General features: G+C 36.0%; 1 protein-coding gene across 1 annotated transcript in view; it reads left to right on the top strand.

Moving 5' to 3' along the window:
* The window catches only part of CPED1 (cadherin like and PC-esterase domain containing 1), a 326,305-nt gene that overhangs the window by 167,406 nt on the left and 145,683 nt on the right, over positions 1-13,216 (top strand). Inside the window, 4 exon segments of the mRNA XM_070369325.1 lie at positions 1,393-1,463; positions 3,043-3,093; positions 9,006-9,192; positions 10,196-10,364. Of these exon segments, the coding sequence (XP_070225426.1) occupies positions 1,393-1,463; positions 3,043-3,093; positions 9,006-9,192; positions 10,196-10,364 (478 nt within the window).

Below are 13,216 nucleotides of genomic sequence, written 5' to 3'. Positions count from 1 at the left end.
AAAACACTAAAATCAATGTGTGTGTACTGTCTGTTAATTTTCACTTCACTGGAAATAAAGTAGCAGGTGTAATTTGCTCTAATCACATGCTTTCCATGAAAATCCACATTTTCAAAACAAGTTATTCGAAAAATTACACAAGAACTCACTTCGGGGATGCCTTAACATACAAAACATTTCATTCCCTTGATATAGTAACTTTTATAAAAATCATTTTATATGCATTTCAAGGTTGTATCTTTTATGTGCTTTACTTAAAGTGTTTGCTTCATATGAAATAAAATTTTTTTTTTTTTACCTTGGCCTGGCACTCAAACTTATAGTAAATGTATCTCATCCCATGCTTGCTTTATCTATTTTTTCCTTCCTTGGGAGGAGGAAAGTATTTTAAAGTCCTCGACATGTTATTTTTCACCCCGATTACATCATTGCATATACTATAGGGTAAAAAGACTTGAAAATAAAACTGCAATAAAGTTATCACACCTTCCATCATTAACAATAGTTTTAATTCCTGATTCTTCTTAATTTTCTATCTAATGTTTATATTTTGAGGCAATTGAAAATGCCTTATTCATCTCTACCACAGTGTCCCATACAATATCCGGGACAATAAATCTTTATAAAATTAAACTAACACAGAGCATTTGTTGAATCTTCATAGCATCCCTGTGAAGTAAGGCCAGCATTGTTATCTCTGTTTCATTGCAGTAGAAATGGAGCCTCCCAACATAGCACAGTGAAGTCAAGTCACATCCTGCCTGGTATTCTCTATAAGGACCAACAGTTTTTCTGTCTGCCACTTAGATTATTTGGGTCCTAAATTTGAGGATTTAAAGGGCAATCTGGCTGAGCATTTAGTTATACAACAGAAAAATGAGGCAAACACACCAAGATATAACTAACCCTTAATATTCATCCCTGTTAATCAGAGTTTAAGGATAGAGGTCTTGGCAAGACAGGTTATTTTCTGCATGGTACGCTTAAGTTTCTTAGATTATGTGGATGTTCTCAGTCTGTGCCTCAGAGTTTCCAAAGCTTCTTGCTACAAGACTTTGTAATTTTAGCCAAACAGATTCCACTAAGAATGTGTATTCCTGAGTCACTTCTGTTGGACCTAGGCTATCAGAGATTGTTCCCTTTTGGACCAAAGAGTGACTTTTTGCCCTGGTTTTCTTCATATGGGCTTCTGCTGATTAGAGATGATGAGATTTCCATCCACTTCACTTGAGACAAGAATGCCAGTTTAGAGGAATGAAATTCAGAACGTTTTTCTTTGTGTTCATCAAAATAACTGTGTTCACACAGGAAAAAAAGATAGTGTGTTAGATGTAATTTCCATGAATTTTGTTCAGTGCATTGATCCAGGACTGTTTGATATTGCATTTGCAGGAATTCTTTCACAGAAGATGGAAACATTAAAAAACCACGAGTACCATTTGATGCAATTGAAAATAAAAAAGGTAAAAGATGTCCTCCTGTTTCTTTCAACATGAAAATAAGTATTGTTTGGCCAAAATCATAAAAAATGTTTAGCTTTATTAGCAGTCAATAATTAAAACTAGACTGGAAAAATGCTGTTTTCCCCTCAAATTTGGAGAGATTTTTTCCTCTTAAATATCATAGAGCTGGGGAGAGTGTAGGGAAATGAGCATTCTCATTGCTGATGGGTGTATATTTCTTAAGGGACCATTTAACAACATGTAATAAAAGCTTTAAAAGTTATTCATATATGCCATAAATTTCACTCTTAGATACTGATTTTAAGGAAATAATTAAGAATGTACCCAAAAATTTAATTGCATAAATTATAAAGGAAAAAATAACAACTACCATTATCACAGTAATAGTAGAATGGATTAAGCTATTTGTTGTTATTCATAACAGAGACACTGTCATGTCCATTTTGCAACCCCATGAACTGTAGCCCACCAGGCTCCTCTGTCTTTCACTGTGTCCCAGAGTTTGCTCAAATTCATGTCCACTGAGTCAGTGAAGTTATCTATCCATCTCATAGTCATCCAGTAAAATATAAATCCACCCTAATATATAGGAAAATATTTATACATGAAAGATGTTTAAGATATATTATTCAATGAAACATTTGACTACATGCCACATGGACCTAAAGGGAAATTAATAGTGACTTTGATTTTCTCTCTTAGTCTTACCTGTTCCCTATATTTTTTCTTCTAAAAAAATTTTGAGCTTTTTGTCACATGAAAAGAAAATATTTATAATTTTAAGAAGATGAAAAGTACACATGTCTTTTTTAAAAAAATCAAAGTTTTCCTATTACAAATCAAGGTTTAATCCAACACAGTGGTTTTGAGTGTATGGCTCCTAGACCAACAACATCAGCATCATCTGGAAAGCTTAGAAAGTTCAGATCTCCTGAATCAGAATCTCTGGGTTTAAGGCCCAGTATTCTATATTTTAACAAGCCCTTCGGATGCTTCTGAGGCATGGTAGAGGTTGAGAATCACTGACTTAATAAAATGAAGCACTAAGCTAAGGGAAGAACTGATGTTGAACTACTCTTCTCTCTCCCACCATGTTTTAAATCTTTAAATGATTTCTTTAAGCACTATGAGTGTTCCCACTTTGTCCCATCAATCTCCATTTAGGAGTTTTTTAGATAAATGTTTGGTTGAATTCAGAAACTTAGAGTAAATGTCAGTGGAACCAACTGGATGGAATTTATGTGATTCTAGTGATTTGGGAAATTATAGTTGTAAGATCATAATAGAACAAGAGGAATTTTGATAGATCACCTTCAGGTAATGAATGGCATTTAGACCATTCATTTTTCTCTCTTAATATTTTCTTATGTGAACTTATCATTTTTCTGTTATTTTTAACCTAATCATTTCTTTGGTCTTACCGTAGCTTTCAGTTGAACTTAGAAGTGCTTTCTAATGTAATAACAATTAAATAATAAAATATGTTTCATTCAGTTAACCTGTGTTTCAGACACCTGGATATGTATTCTCTGTATTTTAATTAATATTTTCCTTTTTAAATGTACATTTCCTTTTTTAGCTGTGGTTCCACAAATTATGAATGAAACCAAAGAAATGCATTGCCATAATGGTGAGTTCCAATGAAAGTATTTGAGAATTATAATCAGTAGTTAGGCAGACCTCTGCTTTGTATAAATCATCAAGTTTGGAGATCATTAGGATGATAATGTATTTTGAGTAAATTTTCAGAAGTTATGCATTTTCCGAATGAGTCAGTATTTGTCATTTTTGCATAATTATTTTTTACTTTCCATTTTATAAAATGAAATATTATATTGTATCTTCGTTTATTTAAGAACAGTAACTTCCAAACTTATTTTCAGGGGCCCCAATAGTGCTAATACTTTGCTATGGGAACCACTTAAATGGAAGAGCTTGGCATCTTCTCTGTGTATTGATTTTTAGGACTGTCACCATCCAGCGGTGATTTGTTTCGGTCAGATTGTTGATGCAATGGATAGCACTTACGTGTGGTTTTCTTTATAACAATTAAAAGTTTTTAAGCCAAATTTTAATTTATTTTTTTCTTAAAATTCATGAATTTCTTTTATCAAGGTATAATCAGTAATATAAATGCATTTTGTAATGAGCTCTTTAAGGTGGCTCAGATGGTAAAGAGTCTGCCTGCAATGCAGGAGGCCTGGGTTAGATCCCTGAGTTGGGGAGATCCCCTGGAGAAGAAAATGGCAACCCTCTCTAGTATTCTTGCCTGGAAAAGCCCATGGATGGAGGAGCCTGGAGGGCTACAGTCCATGAGGGTTGCAGAGTTGGACACGACTGAAGAGACTTAGCACACATGCATATATAAAAACATACACTGAAAATTTAGCCTTTCACAAAAAAATCTGTTCTGATAAATCATTAAAGGTGAGAACAATACAATTTATGGGCCAAGGTCTAATTTATTATAAATAAAAGTCTTCCAATTCAATTTGTCTCTTCTAAAATGCAATTATGTTTTAATGCTTTCATTAAAATCAGTATAGGCTGAGAGGTGATACAAAATGTGGTTTAACAGAATCAACAAGCTTTTTAAAGAAAAAATACCATTTTGAATGAAACACTGCTAACCAGTAAAAAGTAACAGGTATTATACCATTCCCTCTCTGCACTTACCATCCAATCTCCCACTTCTAGAAAAGTACATACTACTCAATTCCCTTGGGAAACTGGTTGGTACCTGGTGTGTGATAGGAAAAGGACTAGTTTTGAGAAAACTAGGAACAAGATTAAAATAAACATTTGTTGAGGGTCTAGTGGGCCAGGCTCTGGGTTAGATCAGGAAAGCCACTTCCCCTCTTTGGTTTTTGTTTCCTCATTTATGAAGTAGAAAAACGATACAAGGTAATGTCATTTTTGCTCAGTTCCCAGGTAACATAATGTAGAGGATGTGAACATGTTAAAAAGCACTTCAACTTTGCTCAGATTTCTGTGTTGCTTAAAAACTAGTCATACCTGCGACTTCAAAATTAATCTTCCTACTTTTATTTAAGATTAAAAAAATAACTCAATGATGCCTTAGAACAGGTGGGATTATCTTTCAGTGTCTAGGCTGTTTTTGTGTTTAATGTGAGTTACGATTATCCCTCAAGAGGGCAACAAAATTCTGCGGTTAAAAGAAATCCATTAAAAGCAACCAAGACTTCAAACAGCATTCCCATAAGTACTTGCCAAATGTGTTCAGCAGCTTGCTCCCACCTTGCCTCACAATGGGTTCTCTGCAGAGCTAAGGTAAGCTGGCTTGAGACAAGTTGGGACTGGATTGGGAAGAATGCCAAGGAAACACCAGGTGTTTGTAGGCAGCAACACTGATGATTCAGTTGAAGATGATGTCAGGATGAAATCAGCTTTCAAGCAGGGGTCTAGGATGCAGCACTTAAGCCAGAGTTGAAGAGTTTCTGATGAAACCAAAAACAAGCACTTGCTAAAGAAAATAATTTCTTGCTTAAGAAAATGATTACTCAGTTTCTCTCTTCTAGGTCTGATTTTCAGTGTTGAAATGGGCAGAGTGTTTAGTCACTCAGCTGTGTGTGACTCTTTGTGACCCCATGGACTAAAGCCCATCAGGCTCCTCTGTCCATGGGGATTCTTCAGGCAAGAATACTGGAGTGGGTTGCCATGCCCTATTCCTGGAGAACTTCCCAACCCAGGAACTGAACCTGAGTCTCCTGCATTGCAGGCAGATTCTTTACCATCTGAACCACCACGAGCAGGCCTCATTGAAAATGTTCACTATTAAGTCAAAATATTAACTACAGGGAAATTAACTCTCACTATTTTATTAAAATATATAAAATTAAAGCATATTTCCTATGATTACTATTTTGAAAAAAAATCTTCCACTTTGTTATTCAGCTATCTGGTTTTAAGAATAAAAGTATAGTGTGTGTATTTATATTCCCTTTCTGCCTAGGAAATGGTAATCTTGAAAGCACATTCCATATCCTGAACTCCAACTTGTTTAAAGTGTTACCTTGGGTTCACAGTATCCAACAGAATCAGATCTCATGACCAAAAACAGCCAGTTTTTACTGTACTTATCTCAGTCCCTTGAGCATAGAGCATGCCAAAAAAAAAAAAAAATCTGATGAAAAAAATGAATGTCTTATTAATGTGTTTGAATTTGAATGAAAAGCTATGGTACTTTTCAAGATGAAATCGAATAACACAGTCTCACCCTTATCCTTTCATTTTTTTCTCCTTTATTATAAAACACTTTAGGAGCTAGTAGAATCATTGAAATTATAGATGCAGTCCACCTTCATCACCCAGATACAATCTTTGGTAACAAGTAAAATCAATCAATTAACTAGTTATTTTTATTGACTTTTTCCTTACAATGAAATTACAATATATGTATTGCATTATTATTCCTAATTTGTACCTCAGTAGTTGCTTCTTCCTAAGAAAGAAACAACTTCTCTTTGTACCTGAGTAGTTGTAATATTATTCCTAATTTGTACCTGAGTAGCTTTTTCACATTCTTTGCTCCACCCTACTGTCTGTAAGCTATGTATCAGTCCAATGGCAGTTTAATGACATTTCCCCTCAAGTAGTTCTTTTTTCTTTATTCCTTTTATTTCAGTTGAGAAAACAATCATAGAATGTGAGTGAAATTTATTCACTTTCATCATTTAAGGGCAAGATGGGAGTTAAGCTGACACCTAGTTCTCAGATGTAGAATAAAACACCTATAACGTTGGTGGTATATCTGTCTCCTTGTCTGAAAAAGAAATATAAAAGTTTTCATATTGTTGAATCACGAAGTCTAGAATATGGTGGGAGATGAGAGGGAGAAGCCAAGAAATGGTTAGGAAATGTCTTGTAAGCTATATTGGGAGCTTGGTCTAGATTATAGAGGTGATGAGAAAATGCTAAAGAACTGAAAACAAATCATTAGATTTGATTTTAGAGAAATTGTATAAAAGCTATATAATAATAAAGGAAGAGACAGCAGTTAACAAAATAATAGGCTTTTTCTTTAAGTTCAGGTATATAGCTTCCTATGGCAGATTTGGTGTTATCTTTTTTGTTGCTATGTTGTTAAATATCATTGAAAATCTTACTTAAAGGCAACAGAAGACATTTTCATTTTACTGATTTTTATAGTATTTCCTATTTTTATCTTTACTGAAGTTTTTTGACTATAAAAAAGTTTTCTGGAACAAAAAAAAACTTGTTAATATTTTTATTTGAAAACATTTGCTTTTGAGTTTGTTTATTTCAAAATATGAACACAATATGTTTAGTTTAGTGGTGGCTGCTATATATGCCTAAAGATATATATATATTTTTTTTTCTCACTAAGATACTTTTGTAAAAGTTGAGCTCATAAAAAATAGAAACTCTTAAAAAGTGACTTAGAATCAATGATATGAAGTAATACTCATGCATGCATGCATGCGAAATTGCTTCAGTCATGTCTTACTCTTTGGATTCTGTGTATGAACTGTAGCCCACCAAGCTCCTCTGTCCATGGGATTTTCCAGGCAAGAATACTGGAGTGGGTTGCCATGCCCTCCTTCAGAGCATCTTCCCAATCCAGGGCTTGAACCCACGTCTCTTATATCTCCTATATTGGCAGGTGGATTCTTTACCACTAGCCCCACCTGGGAAGCCCATGAAGTAATACACTAGGTTCTATAACAAAACTGACCAGAAAATAGCACTTTGCTTCTTTCAAAAGCACTACTTTAGGGCACTTAGGTTAAGGTAGCCAGAGTATGAAGGGGTTTTCATGTCTAAGTGTGTGGCATGATATTAGATTTCACGTTCTTTGCTCCACCCTACTGCTTCTGAGCTACACATCAATCCAGCAACAGTTTAATGACACTCCCATCAAGAAATTTTCCTTATTCCCTGGTGGTACCTTTCTGTTACCCCACAGAATCATCTCCCCCATTGTTTAAATTTAAAACAACAATTTAAACAGTTGTTTGATAGATGTTATCAGTTCAGTTCAGTTCAGTCGCTCAGTCGTGTCCGACTCTTTGCGTCCCCATGAACCGCAGCACGCCAGGCCTCCCTGTCCATCACCAACTCCCGGGTCCATTGAGTCGGTGATGTCATCCAACCATCTCATCCTCTGTCGTCACTTCTCCTCCTGCCCTCAGTCTTTCCCAGCATCAGGGTCTTTTCAAATGAGTCATCTCTTCATATCAGGTGGCCAAAGTATTGGAGTTTCAGCTTCAACATCAGTCCTTCTAATGAACACCCAAAGGACTGATCTCCTTTAGGATGGACTGGTTGGATCTCCTTGCAGTCCAAGGGACTCTCAAGAGTCTTCTCCAACGCCATGGTTCAAAAGCATCAATTCTTCTGCACTCAGCTTTCTTTATAGTACAACTCTCACATCCATACATGACCACTGGAAATACCATAGCCTTCACTAGACAGACCTTTGTTGACAAAGTAATGTCTCTGCTTTTTAATATGCTATCTAGATTGATCATAACTTTCCTTTCAAGGAGTAATTGTCTTTTAATTTCATAGCTGCAATCACCATCTGTGGTGATTTTGGAGCCCTAAAAAAATAAAATAAAATAAAGTCTGACACTGTTTCCCCATCTATTTCCCATGAAGTGATAGGACCAGATGCTACGATCTTAGTTTTCTGACTGTTGAGCTTTAAACCAACTTTTTCACTCTCCTCTTTCACTCTCATCAAGAGGCTTTTTAGTTCCTCTTCACTTTCTGCCATAAGGGTGGTGTCATATGCATATCTGAGGTTATTGATATTTCTCCCGGCAATCTTGATTCCAGCTTGTGCTTCTTCCAGCCCAGTGTTTCTCATGATGTAATCTGCATATAAGTTAAATAAGCAGGGTGACAATATACAGCCTTGACGTACTCCTTTTCCTATTTGGAACCAGTCTGTTGTTCCATGTCCAGTTCTAACTGTCGCTTCCTGACCTGCATATAGGTTTCTCAAGAGACAGGTCAGGTGGTCTGGTATTCCCATCTCTTTCAGAATTGTCCACAGTTTATTGTGATCCACAGTCAAAGGCTTTGGCATAGTCAATAAAGCAGAAATAGATGTTTATCTGGAACTCTTTGCTTTTTCGATGATCTGGCAGATGTTGGCAATTTGATCTCTGGTTCCTCTGCTTTTTCTAAAACCAGCTTGAACATCTGGAAGTTCATGGTTCACGTATTGTTGATAGATGTTATAAGTGCTATGAAATGTTATCAATTCACTGGAGAGACATTTTCTGACCTGCTGTGCCTTTAAATTTTTAAAGGCTGAGCAAAAAATATCAACTAAAGTCAACAACAGTTACATGAGGTAAAGTCTACAAAATTTGGCAAGTAGAAAATCCAGGTGAAGCCACAAATCAGCTATTACCAGAATACCAAATGGAAAATCAGCAGTGATTACCAAAGTTATGCAAAAGAATTTTCAAAACCGTAATCACATTTGATTTTTAACCATTTATGCATGCCACAGTTGTGTTTTGTCATTGTTTTTGTTTTTTTAAACAGATAAAGATGCACAATGTCATATCAAGCAGATCTTCACACATCCGCGTTTGGAATTAAATCCTGAATTTAACCCGAAGATCAAAGATTATTACTCTGAAGTCCCATTTGATGTGGTAACACTGACAATTGGAGCAGAGACTTCTAAGAGTCAGTGCAGGGTGTACCTGCAGGAACGGGCAGGACCAAGGTATGAGGGCGTTGATAGGGGCCGAGGGTAGACATCTTAGCAGGAGACAGACCTTGGAGACAACTTTTGAAGATGGTTCAGAAGACCTGAGGCACAGTATCTGTTGGAGGATTGCCAGGGAGTGAAATCCTTCTGCTTCACAGATGTCATGTGGTTAAAATAACACATAAGTGCTATGATGACCTATTAACCATGTTCGTGTTTAATCTTTCTAACAATGTTGTAATGACAGAGGATCTTGTGATATGAAATATTAAAGAAGATTCACTGGGGGAAAACTGGGTTTATTCTTATCTTAATGTTTTTAGATTGTTGAGGAATTAATCCTTCCTAACAGTAGCCTCCTTCTATCCCAACCCAACTCCTTGAGTTTTTGAATATTCAGGTGCTGATTACTTGATAAAATTTGTGGACATGGTAACACTAACTTTCCTAGTCTCATGAGATTTTTTTTCCTAATGACTCTTTTGAGAGTCACCAACTCTTTGGTTTATCATTTGAACAGAAGATAGAACCTTATGACATGCCATGTCCATGACAAGAAACATACTCATTTTCCCATGCTGTAGGGAACGAAATGCATTCAACATTCCTGGGAGCTAAAACAGTATAATAGAAAGAAAAGAGAATTCAAGTCAGACCAACCTGGGTCCTAACCCTGACTTTACCATACTCTACTATATTTAAAATGGGGACAGCCTTAGTTTTTGTATGGATTGGTAAATATTAAATGGGATAATGTATGACCTTGACAGATGGTTAATAAATATTAGTTCCCTTCCCTATAATTGGTAAGGGACTTGACTTGCTCTGCTAGATAAATGTTGGCATACCAAAGCACAATGAAACATAAGTTAAAATATTTCACATTTTAGATTTCTTATGAAATGGTGCAGATCTTATCTGTTTTTAATGCAAATTATTGACCCAATAAATATTGATATATGAATCAATTTGGATTCTTTCTCTCATTCTCACTCTCTCTTTCTTGTTCTCTCTCCAGCTTTGCCAACTATTCTCTGGGTTTAGGGATGAACAAAATCTCAGTGCTTGTGGTGGATAAATCTCCAACTCAGGGTGAGACCCTGACCACGTACAAACTTACCATCTATAGAGAAGACCGTCCAAGTCTGCCCTTGTTTGAGGACTTCACAGCATGCGGATTTGTGCAGGTAAGTGGATTTTACATTTACACATGTGTTGAATTGGGAGTGATCCTTTTACCCAGGTGAAAAAAGGTCAAATGAAAATTAATAGGGGAAAAAAATGTATGGTTTCAAATCCAAGCAACTGTGATCTCATTTCAAAAAAGAGTCCCAGCCAGGTATCTAAGACACCTTTTTTATGAGTGATTTTCTTTTACATGTGGTGGCTATTCCCTGCACTGAGAGTGTGCAGTGGATTTATTGTGGTTAATATTGAAAAAAAGTCTGAGTGCTCATACTTAGTTGTGAAATTGGTTCTACGTTTCCTTTTTAAATTGTGCTGTGTTTCTTGGATTTGTCCCTGAAACTACTTTGAAATTTTAAACTAGATTCAGTGGAATTTGTTTTAAAGAATGAGAGGAAAATTTATGAAACTATTTTATGAAAAGGATACCAGATGAATGAAATTAAATTTTCTTGAGTAGATATATTTCTTCTTTGCTTCTTGTACCCTAATCATGTCTAAAGGCTGCAAATGCTCCTGTGAGCAGCACATACCATTCTGTAGCCTTGTTGACTTTGGAGGAGGGTGCACATTACCCAGAGACTTTGTCTTATTTGGTGGTTCTTTCCTCAGTTTTCCTTTTTTAGGAATCTATGTTATAACCTTCTATATTTGCTTACATCATACACCCTGGCTACAAGTAATTCCAGGGAAGTCGTCATGGATACCCTTACCATATGTACTAATCCACTTAGAATGGATTAGTCTATGTCATGTCTCAGTGATTGATATGCTAGTGGGAGCATGAAGCATAGTCAGTTAATAAAAGATAAAAATGGCCAAATAGGCCTGAGTGAGTAGGATGGATACCATATTTTCTTAAATGTAGGGGCGATATGGAGTGTTCTTTCTCCCCCTCTACCCACCACCACCATTTCATCTCTTCTCAAGAATTTAACATGGGAATTCCCTGGCAGTCCTGTGGATAGGATACCGCACTTTCACTGCTCAGGGGCCAGGTTCAATACCTGGTTGGAGAATTAAGATCCCACAAACTATGTGATGTGGTCTAAAACAAAAATAACAAAAAGAATTTAACGCTACTTTATGAGATTTTTGTTTTTCAAGAAAATATATGCCTGTGATGTATGAACTACTAGCAACTCAAAGGGAATTTCACAATGGCATAAAGATTGGTCTAAAGCAGGATAGAACTAGTATTCTGAAAGATATTAGTAGGTATACTTTAAAAAAAAAAGATGGGAAAGAGTAGTGTTGCATGGTTTTGAAGCAGTGGGTTAAACAAAATAAAGTAGGTTTCCTGGCTGTAAGACTTCCGAACATTCCATGTACTTATATGGTCCTCTTCAAAAGAAGGATATGTAGTGTCCAGTATTTTCAAACTTTTTTGACATCTTTTTAATGCACTAGCTATTAATATTCTTCTGTGGAACACAGTTGAGGAAACACAGGTCTAGACTCTGGAGAAGACTTCAAGATTAGGTTCCTTTCAGTTACCTACTTTTCACTTTGTTTTATAAGGTTGCTATCCCTCAGTCTTTTTCCAACTGGGAAAACAAATACTAGAACCACACCAAAAATGTTGCTGAGGGGGAAACCAAAGCCTAGAGGGAGGTGTGCTTTTGTCTAAGTATGTGTATGCAGTGTGTGTGTAGTTATTTCCAAACTAAATGTTCTCACCTTCTTTGGTGTGTGACTCTATTTTTTGTTTTTGCTTATCTCACTCTCATATTTTAGATAGAAACTAACTCTTCAGATAAAAAATCTTTGAAGGAAAGCTAATAGTGTGAATTATATTTTTCCAGAATATTTATGGTTACAAACAACAGTTATTTTCACTTTAAAAAGTGAATATATTTCATTTTAATGTAGATTTTAATTTTTATAAGTCTGTGGGTGACTACATTTTTATCGGTTAGTTCAGTTCAGTTCACTTGCTCAGTCATGTCCAACTCTTTGTGACCCCATGAATCTCAGTACGTCAGGCCTCCCTGTCCATCACCAACTCCTGGAGTTCACTCAAACTCACGTCAATCGAGTTGGTGATGCCATCCAGCCATCTCATCCTCTGTCGTCCCCTTCTCCTCCTGCCCCCAATCCCTCCCAGCATCAGAGTCTTTTCCAATGAGTCAACTCTTCGCATGAGGTGGCCAAAGTACTGGAGTTTCAGCTTTAGCATCATTCCTTCCAAAGAACACCCAGGGTTGATCTCCTTCAGAATGGACTGGTTGGATCTCCTTGCAGTCCAAGGGACTCTCAAGAGTCTTCTCCAACACCACAGTTCAAAAGCATCAATTCTTCAGCGCTCAGCCTTCTTCACAGTCCAACTCTGACATCCATACATGACCACTGGAAAAACCATAGCCTTGACTAGACTGACCTTTGTTGGCAAAGTAATGTCTCTGCTTTTCAATATGCTATCTAGGTTACTCATAACTTTTGTTAGTAAATCTGACTTTTAAATGGAGTAAATATATGATAAAGGTTGAAAAGGAAAATAAAACTTCTACATTAAGGCATGAAAAAATGTGTTTTTACTTTTCATTTGTCACCAGCTAGGTTTGTACTGTTGAATTTTTGCTGTATCTTTTGAAATGTAATTGATACCCACGAGTATTGGCAAAGGTTTATATTTTGATTCCACTCTAAACTTAAAACATGGTAAATGACTCATTCATTACTCTGCAATATGCAAAACCCATTTAATGGGTATTAGTAGATCAATATGAAAAATCTTCAATTTCTAAGTGTTCATAAAAATGTAAAATCCTTATGCTGGATATTTTAACACAAACACAGATTTCAGGAGTATATATTCCTTCCTGGCTATCATTTGGAGAGCCCTTATACGTTT

Source organism: Bos mutus, chromosome 4 (genome assembly GCF_027580195.1).
Source record: "Bos mutus isolate GX-2022 chromosome 4, NWIPB_WYAK_1.1, whole genome shotgun sequence".
Classification (NCBI taxonomy): domain Eukaryota; kingdom Metazoa; phylum Chordata; class Mammalia; order Artiodactyla; family Bovidae; genus Bos; species Bos mutus.
Note: the sequence above shows the minus strand (reverse complement) of the source record. Positions and strands in the feature narration are given on the sequence as shown.